At 38.4% G+C, this 23017-nt stretch overlaps 1 protein-coding gene across 1 annotated transcript in view; it reads left to right on the forward strand.

The window, feature by feature from the left end:
• The first annotated feature begins 5436 nt into the window (after positions 1 to 5436).
• Positions 5437 to 23017, forward strand: part of LOC150080693 (glucose-6-phosphate 1-dehydrogenase-like) — a 165509-nt gene continuing 147928 nt past the window's right edge. Inside the window, exons 1-2 of the mRNA XM_090381511.1 lie at positions 5437 to 5768; positions 22402 to 22439. Of these exons, the coding sequence (XP_090237637.1) occupies positions 5652 to 5768; positions 22402 to 22439 (155 nt within the window). The 5' untranslated portion in view covers positions 5437 to 5651. The remainder of the gene's footprint in view (positions 5769 to 22401; positions 22440 to 23017) is intronic.

Here is a 23017-nt window from a genome sequence, read left to right on the forward strand (position 1 = left end):
GTGTGCTACAGGCCTAATGACTCTGATGAGTATAATAAGATACTGTACAGGGAAATAGAATGGGCCAGTAAATCAGAGAGTCTTATAATGGGGGATTTTAATTTCCCAGATATTGACTGGAATTTGTGGGTTGGTCACTCACACACTAGCAAGGCTTTTGTGGATTTATTGGATGATTGTTTTCTACACCAGCATGTTCGGGAGGCAACTAGAGGGAGTAATACTCTTGGTTTGATTATCAGTAGTGATTCTTCATGCATTAGGAATCTGCAGATAAAGGAACCACTGGGTGGTAGTGATCACAATGTGCTGAAGTGGGATTTACTCAAGCAGGTAACTACCATCAGAGGTAAAGGGAAGGGTTTTTGTTTTCGTAAAGGCGACTATGATGGTCTGAGACAGTATTTAAATTCTATACAGTGGGACCAACTGATGATGTTACCAACAGCAAATTCAAAATGGGAAGCATTCAAGGAACTAATCTTGGAAGCTACCAGGCTTTCCATACCAACCAAGAAATATTGTTCAAGGTTCAGGCCTAAATGGTTGTCAGATGAACTAATGAGACATATGGCAGAGAAGAAAAATGCATGGGATACATACAAATTAATGGGTGACATGGAAGCCTATGATAGATATAAGTTGGTCTGTAACCAAGTCACAAAGGAGATTAGGCAGGCAAAGGCAGATTATGAGAAATCCTTGGCAAAGGATGCAAAGAAAAACAGAAAAGAGTTCTTTACCTATTTAAACTCAAGAAGGAAAGGGATGAAACAGATTGGTCCACTGGATGTTGATGGTTCAACAGTTGAGGATCCAGCTCAGGTGGCTAACAATCTAAACGAGTATTTTGCATCTACATTCACACATGAGGAGTTATTCAGGAAGGGGAATGTCGTAGGTGAAGTAAACATTGGCAGTGAGCTAGATGATTTTCTAATAACTGAGAGGAAAGTGGAGGAGAAATGTTGAGGATAAACATAAAAAAGGCACCCGGGGTGGATGGTATCTATCCAGTTATATTAAAGGAGGCAGCAAAGGAAGTAAGCAAACCCCTAGCCATAATTATGAGATCTTTTTTGGACTCATGGGAGGTACCCATGGAGTGGAGATGTGCAAATGTAACCCCAATTCACAAAGGAGGATCAAAGGCTGACACAAGTAATTGTAGACCTGTTAGTTTAACTTCGGTTCCAGGAAAATTAATGGAGGCACTGGTTAAAGAAGCACTGCAGGATCATCTGGACAAGAATTCAGTTATAGCTCAGACACAGCATGGGTTTGTTAAGGGCAGGTCTTTTCTGACCAATTTGATTGGATACTATGATGTAGTCACAAAAGAACTGGATGCAGGGAATAACTTTGATATTATATATTTGGATCTTAGAAAGGCTTTTGATACTGTTGCGCATGGAAGACTGCTGCACAAATTGGAGAAGTGTGGCATTGGATGCAAATTGCTGCTATGGATAAAGGGATGGTTGAGTGGCAGAAGACAGAGAGTGGTAATCAATGGACACTGCTCAACGTGGACTAATGGTATTAGTGGAGTTCGTCAGGGTTCAGTGTTGGGTCCATTGTTGTTTTCTGTATTTATAAATGATATTGATGATGGTGTATCAGCCTTAATGTCCAAGTTTGCAGACGATATAAAGGTTGGCAGGGTTGTTAAGGACACTACTGACGCTATGCTGCTGCAACAGGATCTGGAAAGGTTGAACAGATGGGCTGAGAGGTGGCAAATGAAGTTTAACATTGACAAATGTAAAGTACTACATATGGGAAACAGTAACCCCAGAGCAACCTATCAACTCTGCGGTACTACACTGACAGTGGTGGAGAATGAAAAGGACCTGGGGGTAATTGTGCAGGCAGATATGAAATTCTCTGAGCAGTGCAGACGAGCTGCAAGAGTAGCTCATGGTGTCTTGTCAATGATATACAGGAATATTTCTAGCAGGGACAGGGATGTGATTATTCCCTTGTATAAGGCATTGGTCAGGCCACACCTTGAGAACTGTATACACGTCTGTTGGCCTCATTTTAAGAAGGATGTAGAGCTGCTGGAACGAGTACAGAGAAGGGCAGCAAGATTAGTGAATGGAACAAAGGGTTGCTCTTACGAAGAAAGGCTTAAGTTTTGCAAATTACAGAGCCTGGAGAGTAGGCATCGGCGTGGTGATCTGATAGAGGTGTATAAGGCTTTTCATGGCTTGAGCATGCTCAATGCCGATGGGATTCTTCCTCTTGCTCAGAATAATCACCTGAGTGGGCATAAATTCAAATTGAGGAAGGACGGATGTCGGATAGATGTGCGGAAATTTGCCTTTAGCCAGCGGGCAGTTGGTTTGTGGAGAGAGAGAGAGAGAGAGAGAGAGAGAGAGAGAGAGAGAGAGAGAGAGAGAGAGAGAGAGAGAGAGAGAGAGAGAGAGAGAGAGAGAAAGGGAATCACCAAGAAAGGGAAAAATGATGATATCCAGCTGAGGACCCTGGGTGTGCCAAACCCAATACTCACCAGATGTTAGCCCCTGGGGTTACTTCCATCGCTTGTTGTTGAAATTGATAGCCTAAACAAATCTAAGGCTCAGCTGGACAGGTATTTCGAACGAATGGAGGGGTGAAATGGGAGTAGTGGTTGTTTTTTTTTTTTTGGCTGATGCTGAATAAGCTTGCTTTCTTTCATCATATGCCTCTACTAATGCTAATGCTAATGCTAAGTGCGCTGGCTTTCAAGGGGACAAGCCTTGAAGCGCTTGTTCGAACTAAGGGCAGAAGTTTCACTTTCTCTTGGAACATTTTGAAAGGAAGGATTTTATCCATGGGTTGGCCTATCTGGCAGATATTTTTCACCATATGAATGAGATAAATCTTTCCATTCAAGGTCATGAGTCACCATTATGGATGCAACTGAAATATTACAAGCTTTCTTGTAATATTTCAGTTGGCTAAGTTACCAATATGGAAGAAGAGAGTAGAGACCGACATTCTTGCAAACTTTCCACTGTTGCAGGAAGTGCTTTACCAAGTTGTAGTTGAAATTCAAACTTCCCTCTCAATTTTTTTGAAAAGAGATATCTGGGAACACTTTGAAAAATTACAGAACTCTTTTAAAAGTTATTTCTGTTTTGATGGCATGAAAATTGAACCATGGATCCGAAATCCTTTTCTTTCTGATATAAACTGTATCGAAGATGTTGACTTAACCAAAGATGAACTCATTGATCTTAGTTAAAAAAACTTACTACGATTGGAGTTCACCCCAAGAAGCCTTGGAGAATTCTGGTGTTAGCATTAGCATTAGCATTAGTAGAGGCATTTGATGCAAGAAAGCAAGCTTATGCAGCATCAGCAAAAAAAAAAAAATAAATAAAATAAAATAAAATAAATAAAAAAATAACCACTTCCACTTCACCCCTCTGTTCGTTCGAAATACCTGTCCAGCTGAGCCTTAAACTTATTTAGGCTATCAACTTCCACGATAAGGGATGGAAGTCTGGTCCACCAACCAACCACCCGCTGGCTAAAGGCAGTGTTCCCTGAGAGAAGCCTATCCTCGTCTTTGAAAGCGAGCTATGGAAGCTTTGATACCATTTGCAACAATATATCTGTGTGAATCGGGATTTTCAGCACTTGTAACAATGAAAACAAAAAAATCGAAATCGATTAGATGTCCAACATGACACGCGTGTTGCCTTGTCAAATACCACAGCACAGTTTAATGTTCTTATTCAAGATAAACAACAACAGTCTTCACACTGATATGTCCTTAAAAAATAAAATTTAACTTCAACTTTCCTATATTTTAAATATATTGTATTTTTATTCAATGTGTTAAGAAAAAAACACATATTACTGTATAATGTTTTTTTTTTAAATTTTGGTAATTATTTCATTAAATTGTTTTTTTTGTAATTTTATTTTATGCATTTAAAAACATTATTCCGAGAAGGGGTCCGTGGCATTCACCTGACGGGCAAAGGGGTTCGTGGAAATAAGAAGGTTAAGAACCCCTGCTGTAGACTGTCTAAATAACCGCACCCCAAATAACGGCAAAATGAGATCTTGCAGTACCGAAAAAAGAAAACAGAAGTTATGTTCGCCATTTTCAAAGTGAATTCTGTACTGTGCTGATATTATGGATTATATCGCTGTTTTACATTTATTTTAAATTAAAAACCCTCACTATGGCTCCTGAAGTTGATAAACCTCATACACTAAAGAAAACAATAACATTAAAGCTTAGCGACAAACTTGATATAATTCAAACTGTTACTTTAGTGTCACGCAGAAAGTTATTATTATTATCATTACCCATATGGTGCAAGGAAGCCTGAGGCTTATGCCGCACCAGCCAAAAAAAATTCCCGAGTTACCCTGAGAGAGTGAGAATCTGAATCTGAAAGGAATCACCAAGAAAGAGAAGAATGATTGATATTCAGCTCAGGACCTTGGGTGTGCCAAGCCCATACTCAACTAGATGTGAGCCCCTGGGATTAGTTCATATACCCATGTGTATTGTGTTTGTAAATTGTGTGTGTTCTCTGCTCGATTTGCTGGACAAAAAAAACCCAGTTTCTGTGGGTGAAAACTTGCTATATACGCCCGACACTGACCAACTCAACCCCGCAGTGAAAAAAAGCATATAAAAGTTCCTTGACTCATCGACGGGATTCGAACCCGGGCCTTTTCCTCCCGGTGTGGAGAGGACGGTGACAATACCGCTCTGCTACAGCTTAGACTGAACTTGATATAATAAAGAAAATAGAACGGGGCGTAAGCAGAAGTGTATTAATTGCAGAATATAAAATTGGATCGTCAACATGTTTATGTTTTTTTTTTTATGTGCGGTTAATAAAATTGCAATTTTTATCTCTCTCTTTCTTATTTGGCCTCATTATTTCTGCATTAAATATATTAAAAATAAAACTTTCTAGATAACGGAAAAATGAAATATTGGCACCTTGAATCACCAAAGGCGATTCTATTCTACAACTGTCTTTCCTCAATTTGAATCTATGCCCCTTCAAGGTTTGCAGAACATTGTTTCGGAAGTCTACTGTATATCCTTCCAAATCAAAATACATGTACTGTATATGCTCAAACGAGTTACTGCTTTGGAATTTTTGCCCTCGGGTGGCAACACAGTTCCCAAATTAAATATTCCCGGTAAAATGACTCTATGACAGTAGTGGTTTAGAAGTTTGAATTTATAACCTGTACATACAAGCAGTGATGGTTGTGGTTATGCGTCTGTCTTGTTTGTAACTCTTCAAAAATAAATAAAAATAAAATTATGTTTATACTCGCGAAACAGCCGTACAGGGCTGTTCTTGTGTAGTGACCCTATTCGCGTGTACTGGAATATTTCGAAAGAATTTTTGCTTACAATCGGTTGTATGACGTGCCAATTGCAGAAGGGAAGTTTCCTTACTTTCTGTCTGCTCGAAGTGAATAATAAGAGTTTTTTTTATACTTTAATTCATATGACAACTTAACCTAATAGTAAAACTTGAAATCAAATTCCGTTTAGGTCATTGCAGATAGCCAGCAACCTGGGGTGTATTAACAGCAGTGTAAAGAAGCGCACCTTCCGTGTGCCAAGATACGAGCCTGAATATCTGGATGCTCCTGTGACAGTCAGTCATTTCGAGATGTCTGAAGACGTGTTGTTATCGCAGGGCATTGATTTACTTAAGGAATCCATCAGTCATTTAGATCATTCTAAGCCAGATGATTCGTGTTACACATTTGTTATTTTGGGGGCTTCGGTAAGCATTTAATAACCATGATTGATAATTTTATAGCCTACTTTCCAAAACTGGTAGCAGGCTTATGAGAATTAGGAAAATAAATTGAAAGTTATTTATCTTTTTAGTTGAACCTTTTTACAGCCGTGCAGGTAAAGCATTCCCCTTAAATTTTTAAAAGTAATTTAAAATTTCCTGATATTAAATATAACAAACTGCACTGTGTTCTACACAGAATGCTTGTCCCCCAGTTAGTTATCATTCGATATGGATTTGTCGGACAAAATTGGCAACCCTGTTTTCTTTGAATCCAGGGATGGGTGATTGGGGGGATGGAAGAGAGAACGAAGGCTCTACAAAAGAATGTTATGCATTAACGATTCATTCACATTTGCTACTGGCGCCTCCGTAGCCAGGTGGGAAGGAGCGGCAGTGCGTAGAACACGCTTCTTGATTAGACCGGGGTTCGAGCCCGTCACCACCAAATACGGAGGATGCGGAAAGGTCAGGGAATGACCACCGCATATCCCGGAGCAATATGGCCTTAGTTGCTAATGCTCCTAAAAACCAAATAACAAACAAACAAACAAACATTTGCTACTCGTGTTAACGATTCATTCACATTTGCTACTTGAAAAACACATATTCATCATAGTTTATTTTTAACCTTTTTTTTTTTTTTTCAGTTACCATTCTCTTTGAGAATGACACATTTTGGCACAGATTGGCAGGGTTGACTGACATTTATAATTTCACCAGTAGTTAAATATTTCAGATATTCTCAACAAATGTATCTCAAACGTTTGTTCTTACACTACACAGTCAAAGTTCACAATGGGAATAAAATATTTTCGAACCAAAAATTTGCAGATAAGTAACAAGACTAAATAAGCATGGTAATGCTTTGGATTATGTGGGAGCAGCACATTATTATTATTATTTATTTTTTTTTTGTGGAAAATAAGATGGGACTGGATTTTAGTTTAGACCTGTGTAATGGAAGAAATGCAAAGTATGTTCTTCAGACAATGCAGAAGAGAATTACATAAATAAATAATCTTTATTCCCATCATGGCAAGTTAGCAGGGATTAACTAACTACATGAGAAACATTGTCCTTCAGATAGCCCTATAGCAAAATACCACAAGGGATAATGTCAAGCAATGGAGGCAATCATGCTATGGGAAATGTGCAGCTGATTTACTCTTGGGGGTAAAATGCTATCATTGTATTTCTTGTATGGATGTGATATGTGGAAGTTCTCCATCTTTCATAAATACTTCATCTTTCATAAACAACAAACCATTGCAGTTATGAAATTACAACAGTTGCTAACATGTCTTGGTGCCATTGACAGTAATGAAACATGTTAACAGGAGAGACTGCTTCTACAGGGATGGGATACACTTAAATAGAAAGGGTGCAAGAATGTTTGCTGATGCTATGGAGGCAGTGTTAGGTGGGTTGGAATACTGCTAGATTGGGGGGATACAAGGACTAATAGATTAACAGTAGCCACTGGCAGAGGTGAAAGTGATTCTTGCACTGCTTCTATTGGAATGAGCAGCAGCCTGGAAAATATGATGCAGGATATTTCAGAGACTGCTGGGAATCATTGGGGTACAAGTAAACACATGGGTTGTGTTAGGGTAGCTAAGAAAAAGAACAGGTGCATGTATACTTGCGTGTACACCAATGCTAGGAGTTTAGTAAATAAATTTGATCAATTTGAGGTATTGCTCAAAACATCAAAGGCAGATATTGTTGGGATTTCAGAGACGTGGTGTCACACAGATATAAGGAATGCAGAACTGGAATTTGGGGAGTGCAATGTCTACAGAAAGGATAGGAAGGGAGGAGGGGTTATGCCATTAGTTAAGAAATACATAAAATCCAAGGAAGTGAAGCCAGTTGACATCGCTGGACAGTGCAGTGTGGAGTCAGTTTAGTGTGACATAAGCATTGGGAGATCAAAATTGAGAGTAGGAGTGTGCTATAGGCCTAATGACTCTGATGAGTATAATAAGAAACTGTACAGGGAAATAGAGTGGGCCAGTAAATCAGAGGGTCTTATAATGGGGGATTTTAATTTCCCAGATATTGACTTGAATTTGGGGGCTGGTCACTCACACACTAGCAAGGCTTTTGTGGATTTATTGGATGATTGTTTTCTACATCAGCATGTTCGGGAGGCAACTAGAGGGAGTAATACTCTTGATTTGATTATCAGTAGTGATTCTTCATGCATTAAGAATCTGCAGATAAAGGAACCACTAGGTGGCAGTGATCACAGTGTGCCGAAGTGGGATTTACTCAAAGGGGTAACTACCATCAGGGGTAAAGGGAAGGGTTATTGCTTTCGTAAAGGCGACTACGATGGACTGAGACACTATTTATATTCTATACAGTGGGACCAACTGATGATGTTACCAACAGCAAATTCAAAATGGGAAGCATTCAAAGAACTTATCTTGGAAGCTACTAGGCTTTACGTACCAACTAAGAAATATTGTTCAAGGTTTAGGCCTAAATGGATGTCAGATGAACTAATGAGACATATGGCAGAGAAGAAAAATGCATGGGATACATACAAATTAACACGTGACACAGAAGCCTATGATAGATACAAGTTGATCTGTAACCAAGTTACAAAGGTGGTTAGGCAGGCGAAGGCAGATTACGAGAAATCTTTGGCAAGCGATGCAAAGAAAAACAGCAAAGAGTTCTTTACTTATGTAAACTCTAGAAGGAAGGGGATGAATCAGATTGGTCCACTTGATATCGATGGGTCAACTGTTGATGATCCTGCTCAGGTAGCTAACAAACTAAATGAATATTTTGCATCGACATTCACACATGAGGAGTTATTCAGCGACGGGAATGCCAGAGGTGTATTCAACTCTGGCAGTAAGCTAGAGAATCTTGTAATAACTGAGAGTAAAGTGGAGGAGAAATTGTTGAAGATAAACACAAGAAAGGCACCTGGGGTGGATGGGATCTATCCAGTTATATTAAAGGAGGCAGCAAAGGAAGTAAGCAAACCCTTAGCCATAATTATGAGAGCTTCCTTGGACTTAGGCGAGGTACCCACGGACTGGAGATGTGCAAATGTGACCCCAATTCACAAAGGAGGATCAAAGGCAGACACAAGTAATTATAGACCTGCGAGTTTAACTTCTGTTCCCGGAAAATTAATGGAGGCACTGGTTAAAGAAGCACTGCATGATCATCTAGACAAGACTTCAGTTATAGCTCGGACACAGCATGGTTTTGTTAAGGGGAAGTTTTGCCTGACCAATTTGATTGGATACTACGATGCAGCCACAAAAGAACTGGATGCAGGGAATAACTCTGACATCATATATTTGGATCTTAGAAAGGCTTTTGATTCTGTTGCACATGGAAGACTGCTGCACAAATTGGAGCATTAGCATTAGCATTTATAGAGGCATATGATGCAAGAAAGCAAGCTTATTCAGCATCAGCCAAAAAAAAAAAAAAAAAACCCTCTCCCATTTCACCCCTCCGTTCGTTCGAAATACCTGTCCATTTGAGCTTTAAATTTGTTTAGGCTATCAACTTCAACAACAAGTGATGGAAGTCGGTTCCACCAACCAACCACCCGCTGGCCAAAGGCAAATTTCCGCACATCTATCCGACATCCGTCCTTCCTCAATTTGAATTTATGCCCTCTGAGGTGATTATTCTGAGAAAGATGAAGAATCCCATTGGCATTGAGCATGCTCAAACCATTCAAAGCCTTATACACCTCTATCAGATCACCTCGCCCGTGCCTAGTCTCCAGACTCTGTAATTTGCAAAACTTAAGCCTTTCTTCGTAAGAGCAACCCTTTGTTCCATTTACTAATCTTGTTGCCCTTCTCTGTACCCGTTCCAGCAGCTCTACATCCTTCTTGAAATGAGGCCTCCAGACCTCTATACAGTACTCAAGATGTGGCCTAACCATTGCCTTATACAAGGGAATAATCACCTCCTTATCCCTGCTAGAAAAATTCCTGTATATCATTGACAAGACACCATGAGCTACTCTTGCAGCTTGTCTGCACTGCTCAGAGAACTTCATATCTGCCTGCACAATTACCCCCAGGTCCTTTTCATTCTCCACCACTGTCAGTGTAGTACCGCAGAGTTGATACATTGCTCTGGGGTTACTGTTTCCCATATGTAGTACTTTACATTTGTCAATGTTAAACTTCATTTGCCACCTCTCAGCCCATCTGTTCAACCTTTCCAGATCCTGTTGCAGCAGCATAGCGTCAGTAGTGTCCTTAACGACCCTGCCAACCTTTGTATCATCTGCAAACTGAGACATTAAACTTGATATCCCATCATCAATATCATTCATAAACACCGAAAACAACAATGGACCCAACACTGAACCTTGAGGAACTCCACTAATAACATTAGTCCACGTTGAGCAGTGTCCATTGATTACCGCTCTCTGTCTTCTGCCACTCAAGCATCCCCTTATCCATAGCAGCAATTTGCCTCCAATGCCACACTGCTCCAATTTGTGCAGCAGTCTTCCATGTGCAACAGTATCAAAAGCCTTTCTAAGATCCAAATATATAATATCAAAGTTATTCCCTGCATCCAGTTCTTTTGTGACTACATCATAGTATCCAATCAAATTGGTCAGGCAAGACCTGCCCTTAACAAAACCATGCTGCGTCTGAGCTATAACTGAATTCTTGTCTAGATGATCCTGCAGTGCTTCTTTAACCAGTGCCTCCATTAATTTACCTGGAACAGAAGTTAAACTAACAGGTCTATAATTACTTGTGTCAGCCTTTGATCCTCCTTTGTGAATTGGGGTTACATTTGCACATCTCCAGTCTATGGGTACCTCCCCTGAGTCCAAAGAAGCTCTCATAATTATGGCTAGGGGTTTGCATACTTCCTTTGCTGCCTCCTTTAATATAACTGGATAGATCCCATCCACCCCAGGTGCCTTTTTTATGTTTATCCTCAACAATCTCTCCTCCACTTTCCTCTCAGTTATTACAAAATCATCCAGCTCACTGTCAATGTTTACTTTACCTACATCATTCTCCTTCCTGAATAACTCCTCATGCGTGAATGTAGATGCAAAATACTCGTTTAGATTGTTAGCCACCTGAGCAGGATCCTCAACTGTTGAACCATCAATATCCAGTGGACCAATCTGATTCATCCCTTTCCTTCTCGAGTTCAAGTATGTAAAGAACTCCTTTCTGTTTTTCTTTGCATCCTTTGCCAAGGATTTTTCGTAGTCTGCCTTTGCCTGCCTAATCTCCTTTGTGACTTGGTTACAGACCAACTTATATCTATCATAGGCTTTCATGTCACCCATTAATTTGTATGTATCCCATGCATTTTTCTTCTCTGCCACATGTCTCATTAGTCCATCTGACAACCATTTAGGCCTAAACCTTGAACAATATTTCTTAGTTGGTATGTAAAGCCTGGTAGCCACCAAGATTAGTTCCTTGAATGCTTCCCATTTTGAGTTTGCTGTTGGTAACATCATCAGTTGGTCCCACTGTATAGAATTTAAATACTGTCTCAGACCATCATAGTCGCCTTTACGAAAACAAAAACCCTTCCCTTTACCTCTGATGGTAGTTACCTCCTTGAGTAAATCCCACTTCAACACACTGTGATCACTGCCACCTAGTGGTTCATTTATCTGCAGGTTCTTAATGCATGAAGAATCACTACTGATAATCAGATCAAGAGTATTGCTCCCTCTTGTTGCCTCACGAACATGCTGATGTAGAAAACAATCATCCAATAAGTCCACAAAAGCCTTGCTAGTGTGCGAGTGACCAACCCACAAATTCCAGTCAATATCTGGGAAATTAAAATCCCCCATTATAAGACTCTCTGATTTACTGGCCCACTCTATTTCCCTGTACAATATATTATTATACTCATCAGAGTCATTAGGCCTATAGCACACTCCTACTCTCAATTTTGATTTCCCTATGCTTATGTCACACCAAACTGACTCGACACTGCCCTGTCCATCGATGTCAACTGGCTTCACTTCCTTTGACTTTGTGTTTCTTAATTAATAGCATAACCCCTCCTCCCCTCCTGTCCTGTCTATCCTTTCTATATACATTGTATTCCCCAAATTCCAGTTCCGCATTACTTATATCTGTGTGACACCACCGTCTCTGATATCCCAACAATATCTGCCTTTGATGTTTTGAGCAATACCTCAAATTCATCAAATTTATTTACCAAACTCCTAGCATTGGTGTACACGCAGGTATACATGCACCTGTTTCTATTCTTAGCTACCCTAACACAACCCATGTGTTTACTTGTAACGCAATGACTACCATCAGTCTCTGAAATATCCTGCATCTTGTTTTTCAGACTTCTGCTCATTTGAATAGAAGCAGTGCAAGAATCACTTCCGCCTCTGCCAGTGTCTACTGTTAATCTATTAGTCCTTGTATCCCCCCCAACTAGCAGTTTTCCGACCCACCTAACACTGCCTCGACAGCATCAGCAAAAATTCTTGCACCCTTTCTATTTAAGTGTATCCCATCCCTGTAGAAGCAATCTCTCCTGTTAACAAGTACAGTCCAGGCTGAAAAAAATTCTACCCCTTGAGCCTTGCACAATCCCTCCAGGGCCGAATTGATCGACAAGGCTCTCATCATATACTCCCTCCTATCGTGTCTGGGCAGAATTGCAGACACTTTCAAGTTCAACCCTAATTCACGGCTTTTTTTCAACAGTGACCTGTACTTGCTAAGTAATTCCGCCGGTCTCCTACTCTTAATATCATTAGTGCCAACGTGTACAACTATATCACCTTTTGTGCCCTTAAAAGATGATATCCGCTCTACAACGTCATCAACCTTTGCCCCTGGCAGACATACCCTGGTCCTATTCCACCTATCCTTTTTACAAAGCATGTTCCCCGTTTCCCTGACAATAGAGTCACCAACAACTACTAGTTCCTGTGGGACCAGCGCATTCTGCCTAGGGGGCTGCCCCTGCGTTGCCTGATGACCAAGTGCAAGCTCTGGCGTTGATGTGGGCAGCTGAGAGCTTGATGGGGCCCTCAATTTATTTCCTTCGAGGGCATCCACCCTGTCCTTCAAGGTCTCATAAAGGCCCATAACAACGCTGAGTTGTCGCCTGATTTCCTTGCACTCCTTACATCGTGCACACACAAAGACACCCCCCATGGCAGTATCATGTCCCGTACCCGACTGCTCCGCAAACATCAAGCAAACAGTGCATTTTAATAGACTGTGATTCAGAGGGCAACTGCCCCCCTCAGTTCTCCCCTGAACCACAGCACTCCCATTAGCTTGAGCCTTTTGCTTTGCTGCTCTGGTCAGAGTCATGATTCCAATTTAATTCAATAAAATTTAAAACAAAAATTAAATCCTTAAGTTATATCCCAAAACAGTTATGTTATATATATATATATATATATATATTTTTTTTTTTTTTTTTTCGGTATCTAGTGTTCCCTTTATACAACTTCCGTATCACATGCACCACTATAGTTATGTATTAATTATTTGTTACGATTAAGTCGTTATATATATTTATAGAGTTAAAAATACAATTTAATTGACAATAAAGTTTATCAAGATTAATAGATTTACTGATTAATTGACAATATTATATTATGCAGTATACTACACTAATCTTATGCTATCGTGTAAAAATCGCGGGAATTCACGAACGGTATTTCTACGGACTCGTAAGTATTGATTAGCTTCGAAATCTCACTATCTCAATTTAGAATAAACTAAGGATCCTGACTAGGTCTATAATCTACTTATAGAAGATAATTTGATATAACAATTGGTTAATAAATCGACTAAATTTGGTTAAAAGACCTGTCGTTCAATTTGTGACACGTGGATTTGATACCGTTACCGATACTAAGTAATATCTACGAAATCTCTGTCTAAGTTAAACTTTAAACTAAGTATCGTAACTAGGAATATAAAGCTACTCTAGAAAATAAGTTAATATGACAATTTAAACTAATAAAGCAGAAAATAAATCAGGAAAAACTTCTCTGTTTGAAGAGCTTTAAGGAGCAATGTCTGCACAGGCTATTCTCGCACCCAGCAGTGTGGCATTGGAGGCAAATTGCTGCTATGGATAAAGGGATGGTTGAGGGGGAAAAGACAGAGAGTGGTAATCAATGGACACTGCTTTTTGTGGACTAATGTTATTAGTGGAGTCCCTCAGGGTTCAGTATTGGGTCCATTATTGTTTTCTGTATTTATAAATGATATTGATAATGGTATATCAAGCTTAATGTCCAAGTTTGCAGATGATACGAAGGTTGGCAGGGTTGTCAAGGACACTACTGACACTGTGCTGCTGCAACAGGATCTGGAAAGGTTGAGCAGATGGGCTGAGAGGTGGCAAATGAAGTTTAAAATTGCAATTGTAAAATACTACATATGGGAAACAGCAACCCCAGAGCAACGTATCAACTCTGTGGTACTACACTGACAGTGGTAGAGAATGAAAGGGACCTGGGGGTGGTTGTGCAGGCAGATATGAAGTTTTCTGAGCAGTGCAGACGGGCAGCAAGAGTAGCTCATGGTGTATTGTCAATGATATATAGAAATTTTTCTAGCAGGGATAAGGAGGTGATTATTCCGTTGTATAAGGCAATGGTCAGGCCACACCTAGAGTACTGTATATGGGCCTGGAGGCCTCATTTCAAGAAGGATGTAGAGCTGCTGGAACGAGTACAGAGAAGGGCAACAAGATTAGGGAATGGAACAAAGGGGTGTTGTTACGAAGAAAGGCTTAAGTTTTGCAAATTATAGTGTCTGGAGACCAGGCACCAGCGAGGTGATCTGATAGAGGTGTATAAAGTCTTGAATGGTTTGAGCATGCTCAATGCTGATGGGATTCTTCCTCTTGCTCAGAATAATCACCTCAGAGGACATAAATTCAAATTGAGGAAAGACAGATGTAGGATAGATGTGCGGAAATTTGCCTTTAGCCAGCGGGTGGTTGGTTGGTGGAACAGACTTCCATCCCTTGTCGTGGAAGTTGATAGCCTAAATAAGTTTAAGGCTCAGCTGGACAGGTATTTCGAACGAACAGAGGGGTGAAGTGGAGGTGGTTATTTTTTATTTATTTATTTTATTATTTATTTTTTTTTTGGCTGATGCTGCATAAGCTTGCTTTCTTGCATCAAATGTCTCTACTAATGCTAATGCTACAGTTCTAGCAGGATTGCTTTCTTCAAAAAAAAAAAAAAAAAAAAGCTGATAATGAAGGTAGCCATGAACCCATACAGCCAGAAGTACATAAGAGATTTCCTATATTTATTGCACAGTGTGGCTACAAAGACAACCCATGAACACCCAAATCCTGCAGTTTTGGGTATGCTTACTACAGGGTTGAAGAATTGGCATTGGATATTTGAGAAGTTGTGGCTCATTGTGCAGAGTAGGGCTTGTTAAACTAAAGAGTAATGAAGTATACTGTTGAAATTATAGAAATTAGTATCTCCCTTCAATTCTGTATTTTAAAATTAATATATTATCATTAGCAAAAACTATGGATGGATATGCAGCCAATGGGAACAAGAGGAATTCTGTTCTTTCCATTCAAGAGGAAAGATTGAATGAGAGAACAGAATCTTGGAAATTCCAGCATTAGTTGTGAAGTTAGAAAATAGATTTATCTGTTATATGCAGTGTGGTGATCCAGTAACTGGTTAATCAATTGTAGAAAAGAGAAGGCAGAACACAGGATAGGAGATTGTTTAGAAGACCTTTATATCAAATGTTTTTATTTATTTATTGTTATTTTTTATGTGCTAGCCCTAGTAATCTCAAAAGTAAATGCTTTATCTTAAACTCTTCCAAGAAATATTATCCAATGATGATTAACTAAGCCAAAACCTCGCTAGTGGATTAGCATCAATGGGATCCATATTAGTAGTTGTAATATTGGATCCCATTTGAAAAGTTTCAAGATAGTGTAAGAGTTGGCAGGGAAAAGTTGTTTCTCAATTACGTCAGAGAGGAGTCTGTCATCCTTTTAGGTTGATTTTTTTTTAAATCTCATTTCTTGTGCGTCCGTGATGCATAATAGCATCAGCCAAAAAAAAAAAAAAAAAAAAAAAACCTTCCCATTTCACCCATCTAGTCACTTCAAATATTTGTCTAGTTCAGCCCAGTGGCGGACAAAGATATTTTTGCACCATGGGCAGAAAGATTTTTTGACATTCCCTTTACTATGGATATATATATATATATATTTTTTTTTTTATGATTTGTAAAATTTGGCACTTCTTAAAGATTGGTGCCCAAGGCAAGGGCCCTGCTAGCCCGTGCCTTAATCCTGCACTAGTTCAGCCGTAAATTTATTTAAGCTATCAACTTCCACAACAACAAATGGAAGTCTGTTACAGCAATCAACTACCCACTGGGTAAAGGCAAAATTCCGTACATCTATTCTGCAACTGTCTTTCCTCAATTTGAATCTATGTCCCTACAAGGTTTGCAGAAATTAAGCCTTTCTTGGTAAGAGCACCTCTTTGTTCCTCTCACCAATCCTGTTGTCCTTTGTACTCATTATAGCAACTCTACATCCTTCCTAAAATGAGGCCTCCAAACCTGTATGCAGTACTCAAGATGTAGCCTGGCCAAAATTCCTATATATCATTGACAAAACTCCATGACCTGCTCTGACAGCCCATCTGCACTGCTCAGAGAACTTCATATTTGACTGTACAATTACCCCCAGGTCTTTTTCACTCTCCACTTCCCTGAATATAGTACCACACAGTTGTATGTTTCTCTTGGGTTACTGCTACCCATATGCAGTACTTTGCATTTGTCAGTTGCATTTGGCATTTGTCTTCAGTTGCTACTTCTCAGCCCATTTTCCCAACTTATCTAGATCCAGTTGGAGTAGCATACTGTCTTTACTGTCGTTAACAACCCTGCCAACCTTTGTATCATCTGCAAACTTGGACATTAAACCTGATATACCTTCATCAATATTATTGATAAATATACAAAACAACAATGGCCCAACACCAAACCCTAGGGAACATCACTAATAACATTAGTCCACGAAGACCAGTGTCTATTTATTACCACTCTCTGTCATCTCCCACTCAACCATCCCTTTATCTATTTTAGCAATTTTCCCTTAATGTTGGCAGACTGTGGCCACAAATGCCGATGCGCCTAATAAATTCCCAAACAAACAAACAGCCCTTAATGCCATACTGCTTCAATTTGTACAGCAGTCTTCCATGCGCAACAGTATCAAAAGCTTTCCTGAAATCGAAGTACAGTAAACCCCGCTTATTACAAAACGTAACCCCCGCGAATACCGAAAACGCGAATACTGAGTTATGGCTCCCATAGTAATAAAGGGGTTCCATTCCAAAGTATGAAATATATAAGAAAAACCAGTCTAAAATTTTGTCTTTGTATGTATTATATGTACTTCCATAATATGACTATGTACATAGACAGTACATAGTGAAATGCAAGCATAAGGTATCGAAATGAAAATAAGAAACAATTTAATATTAAATGTAATATTAATTGGAAATGTCAAAGAAATCTTTCAACCCAGCGCCTTTGCTAACCAAAAAACTTATCACGTCAGTGCTATCACCTGTTTCGCTAAAGTGTTGATAAAGGAGTTTTGCCTTTTCACGAATGATGAGTGAACTTAACGGAATTTTATTTTGAGTTCGGTCTTCTATCCACAGATTTAAAGCTTTTTCCATTTTTTCTAATTTAACGTCACGAGTTACAGAGCAGATTTTTGAAGCAATTAGCACGTTTTCACGGACACTACGGCGGATTTTTTCTTCCGATTTCTTGATTGATCGTACCGTTGACTCATTGATTTTATAATGTTTTGCCACGGAGACACTTTCACCATTAGAAATTTTGTCTAATAACTGAATTTTACTCGCTAATCTCATCATCTTCTTTGATCTTTTCACAATTCCCTTGTTATTCGTAGCCATATTTTTGTACGGGTTAGAAAGAACTTGTTTACAATAAAGTCACTTTCTACCGTTAATACACTCGAAAAAGTCTGTTTACGCTAACACACTGCAAAACGGTAGTTTTTCACTTTTGTAAGCATATAAATTGATTAATTTATTCAATTTATAAGCATATAAATTAAAAGCAAACGACGAAAGCTTCCATGACAAGCGCATAACACATACTGAACAAGGATTAGCGAGAAACATCCACGCTCGCGATTTTGTCACCCCTCTCTCCCCACCCGCTGAGCGCTGTTTTGACCGGGAAAGATAATTTTAGCCTCGCCCATGTTTTTTTATGGCGGAAAATGTTCACGGCGCTTTAAAATTCACATTTCTTTAGGTTTCATTTTATATTAAATCAGCGACTGCAAAACCGCGAATACAGATACCGCGAATAGCGGAGGTTTACTGTATATGATATCAGAATTATTTTTTGCATCCAGTTCCTTTGTGACTACATCTTAGTATCCAATCAAATTGGTCACACAAGACCTTCCCTTAACAAACCCATGCTGTGTCTGAACAATACTGCAGTGTTGTTCAGACACATGATTCTGCAACGCTTCTTTAACCAGTAAATCCATTATTTTCCCCAGAAGAAGTTAAACTCACAAGCCTATAATTATTTGTGTCACCCTTTGAATCCACTTTGTGAATTGGAGATACATTTGCACATATCCAGTCCACGGGGACTTTCCCTGAATCTTAGGATGCTCTCATAATTATGGCTAGGAGTTTTTTTTTTTTTTTTTTTGGTAGTTGTTGGCACATCGGCTTCTGTGGCCATAGTGCACCTCCCAAGGTTTGCAGTACTTTGATCCAAGCCCGAGGTGGGATTCGAACCCGCGACCTTTGGGTTGCCAGGCAGGCACTTTACCCACCCAGCTAGCCCGGTCTGCACTCGGAGTTGTGTAATTTCCTCACTGCCTCTTTCAGTATAACTGGATAGATTCCATCCACTCCAGGTACCTTTTTTATGTTTAATTTCATCAATTTCTCCTCCACTTTGCTCTCCCTTATTACAAAATCATTTAGCTCCCTGTTAGAGTTTAGTAAACTTATGTCCTCCCCTTCCTTACAAAATTACTCATGTGTGAATGTAGATGCAAAATACTCATTCGGTTTGTCAGCTATCTGAGCAGGATCATCAACAGCTGAACCATTAATATCAAGTGGACCAATCTGATTTATTGCCTTCCTTTTAGAGTCAAGTAAAGAAGTTTTTGTTGTTTTTCTTTGCATCCTTTGCCAAGGATTTCTCATAATCAGCCTTTGCTTGCCTAACCTCCTTTGTGACTTGATTACAAACTATCTATATAATTTATATGTATCCCATGCATTTTTCTTCTCTGCCACGAGCCTCATTAGTTCATCTGACATCCATTTAGGTCTAAATCTTGAACAGTATTTCTTAGTTAGTATGACAAACCTAGTAGCTTCCAAGATTAATTCATTGAAGGCTTCCCATTTAGAATTCGCTGTTTTTAACATCATCAGTTGATCCCACTGTATAGAATTTAAAACTGTCTGAGACCACCATAGTCACCTTTATGAAAGCAAAACCCTTCCCTTTACCCTTAATAGTAGTGACAGCTTTAAGTAAATCCCACATCAGTACACTGTGATCACTATCACCTAGTGGTTGCTTTATTTGCAGATTCTTAATGCATGAATAATCACTGCTGATAATCAGATCAAGAGTATTCTACCTCTGGTTGTCCTTCAAACATGTTGCTGTAGAAAAAAATCATCCAGTAAATCCACAAAAGTCTTACTAGTGTGCAAATGACCATTCCTCGAGTTCCAGTCAATATCTGGAAAGTTAAAATCCCATATTACAAGACGTTCTGATTTACTGGCCCACTCTATTTCTCTGCACAATCGTTCGTTGTACTCATCAGAGTCATTAGGGCGTATAACATGCTATTACTCTCATTTTACCTTTCCCAGTGCTTATGTCACATGAAACTGACTCAATTTTGCACTGTCCACCTATGTCAACTGGATGCACTTAGATTTTGTGTGTTTCTTAACTAACAGCATAACCCCTGCTCCCTTCCTACCCTGTCTGTACATATTGTACTCCCCAAATTCCAATTCTGCACTGCTTATATCTGTTTGACACCATGTCTCTGATATCCAAACAATATCTGCCTTTGATGTCTCAACCAGCACTTCAGATTCATCAAATTTATTTACTGATTTATATGGCTAACTTATGTTCATACAGTACTGAAGGAGTAATAATGAGCACCTGGACCCATAAAAGTACACACCTTGGCCATTCAGAACTCAGAGGGGCAGGGGAGAACCACAGCAAGAGTGCTGTGGTTCTCCCCCGAGCCACAGCACTCTTGCTGCTGCTTTAGTCTGGGGCATGATTGAATTGATTTAATACAATGAGAAGCGATAAGGTTAATCAATTTTATTAATCACTTATCGATACTACACTCTCTACTAATTTCTAAATGTAGTGATACGTACTATGCTATCTAATTTTACGTTAGCTACCTATTTAACACAATTAGAAATTTGAAACCTCTCAATCCTCTCATTTTCCCTATCACCCACTCTATACTATAACAATGGCAGCAAGATATGAATGAAAGAATGGTGTTAGATATATTAATTAGTAACCTACAAAATCTCTATCTAAATTAAAAATAAAAAATAACAAGCGTAACTAGGTCTATAAAACTACTTATAAAGTGCAACATAATATGACAATCAAGTAAATAAAATGGCAAAAAACACTTCTTTCTAGAAGCCAAAATTTCACTGCATCCACTTGCAATTACACTCAGTGCACTCTCTTGCATACTGTTGACTGTTCCAGTTAACAGCATGCAACTGTCTTGCAAAGAATATTTTGACTGTATATATATATATATATATATATATATTTTTTTTTTTTTTTTTTATTTAAAAATAAAATATATAAATGTTACTGTCAAAAATTAACCATCTGGCTTTTAGGGTTACTAAACATGATTTTTGTTACTTTTTCTTAGAGATTATCATATATTAAAAATTCTTCTGGTATTATGACATCTACTTCTTTCAGAGATTGGAAGTTTGTATGAATTTCTGTTGGATACACGTAACCTGAGTGAATCCTCTCACTCCACATACTGCATCAAGCAAGTAACAGTTCTGTTTTTTTCTGTTGTGGAACAGTATAGTTAATCATAATGGAAAATTGCTTTAGAGTTTATTAAATATTTTACAGTTGTAATATTTCAGCATTTTAGATATTTTTGATGGTGTACAAGGTGTGATTAAAAAATTCAGGGATTGAACTAATATTTGAGAAATGATAAAGCTTACTACTTCGAAACTCACTCCTTTGAAGTAGTCTTTATTGATACTCTATACACAGATTTCAACAATTTTGCAACTTTTGAATTGTTAATGATTCCTGTGTCGCATTCTGAATAATTTCCTAAGTCATTCAAGTCTCTGAACTTTTGGGGGGGGGGGGGGTGCTTTAAGCTTGGGAAAGAACAACAAAGAAAATAGGGACAACAGTGATAAAGCACCTTTGCAAGAAATTCTTGAACTGAAAGTGCCAAGTGTGCAGAGGCATTGTCATGATGCCAGCACCAATTCCTCAAAGCTCACTTTTCTGGCCATTTTCTCAAAGATAGCATTGCACCATCACCACAGAACTGTTTTGTAGCATTGTTTTCTGCTTGACCATGCTGGACAAATTTGTAATGAATGGTGCCTAGTTAATAAATAAAAAATATTGATAAGCATGATTTTAACATTTGATTGTCTTGCTTTTTTGGGGGGGAGGAGAGTTTTGTAGAAGACAGGAAACCTCTCAATCCTCTCATTTTCCATTGGGAGGATTGAACCTTTCTCTCCAAGTCATGGCTATGACCTGGAAACACACCCATGATTTGTCATCAATAATGATGAAAAAAACAGTGTGAAAGATCCTGACATATGAGGTACAAACTTGGCTAAAATGTGTCACATAAGCAGTACCACTTTCACTAGTAACTTGCAATAGTTAAACATCAATCACTCTTAATCAGATCAATAACACTAGTGATTGAATCACTGGTTTTTGAAGTTGAGTGGCAGCTAGAGGGAGAAACATCTTCGACAGAAAAGCAGTGCTCTTTAAACATTGGAAGCCACTGGAAGTCTTCAAACAATGCATAGCATCTTCTCCAAAAGCTGCTTTTAATACTTCATGGGTTTCTGTTGCACTTTCCGTAATTTGAAACAAAGTTTGATGCAATTTTACTGCTCAGTGGAATCACTTATTTTAAAAATATGATAAAACACATAACCTTTCCAATTAAGTGCACAATAACTCAGACTGACTGGTAAACTAGCAATTTGTGCATTGTGTCTAGATGGGTCACTTGAATATGTTGCAACTCACTGCAGCTCTGCAATATCAAGGTAGAATTATTTGTCAAACTTTTTGATCACACCCTGTATTTTTTTTTTTTTTTTCATTTATATGGAAATAAAAAAAAAAAAGTTTTATTAAGTCACTTATGGATTCTTGCTTCATATATATATATAATTTATATATTATATAATATTTTAATTTATATATATATATTGTTTTCTTTCTGTTTTAAATTGTAGGGAGATCTGGCAAAGAAGAAAATTTATCCAACAACTTGGTAGTAACTTTTTATGCATACTTAAAGCTTAAATATTTCTCATTTTTTTATTTTCATTCCAAATACAGGATGTAGTATGTGTTCTGTAGATATAAGAATATGTTAAGAGTAAATCTCATTTTAATGGACTGTGGGGGGGGGGGGGTATGGCCTATTTGTTAAATCTGTTAAAAGCAAAAGAAACATACATAGTTGAAAAGTTGCTAGAATATCATTAGAAATTACTATACCATGAAATAAGAAACATTAAAATGTTGTAATTCTGTATTTATTTTAATTCATCTATTATGTGGAGCAAAAGGACTTAAAATTTTACTTTTATGTGCAGCATTTCCCAATCTTTTTTAGATTTGGAGTTTTTATATTTGAGGTAGAAGCCACAGACCACTTCTATATTTAATACAGAAGCCATGGGCCACAAAAAAATATTAAACTAAATAATAAAATCATAAACTTGCAAACATATAACTTTTTTTAAATGCAATGATATGCACTCATACTTCACCTAGCATAAATTGGGTTTTTAAAAGCATGCCTGTATTTCCTGTATAATACCTGTATTCATCATTAATAGGACT

The sequence above is a fragment of the Mastigoproctus giganteus genome, chromosome 9 (assembly GCF_048544385.1).
Source record: "Mastigoproctus giganteus isolate SK-2022 chromosome 9, ASM4854438v1, whole genome shotgun sequence".
NCBI lineage: Eukaryota > Metazoa > Arthropoda > Arachnida > Uropygi > Thelyphonidae > Mastigoproctus > Mastigoproctus giganteus.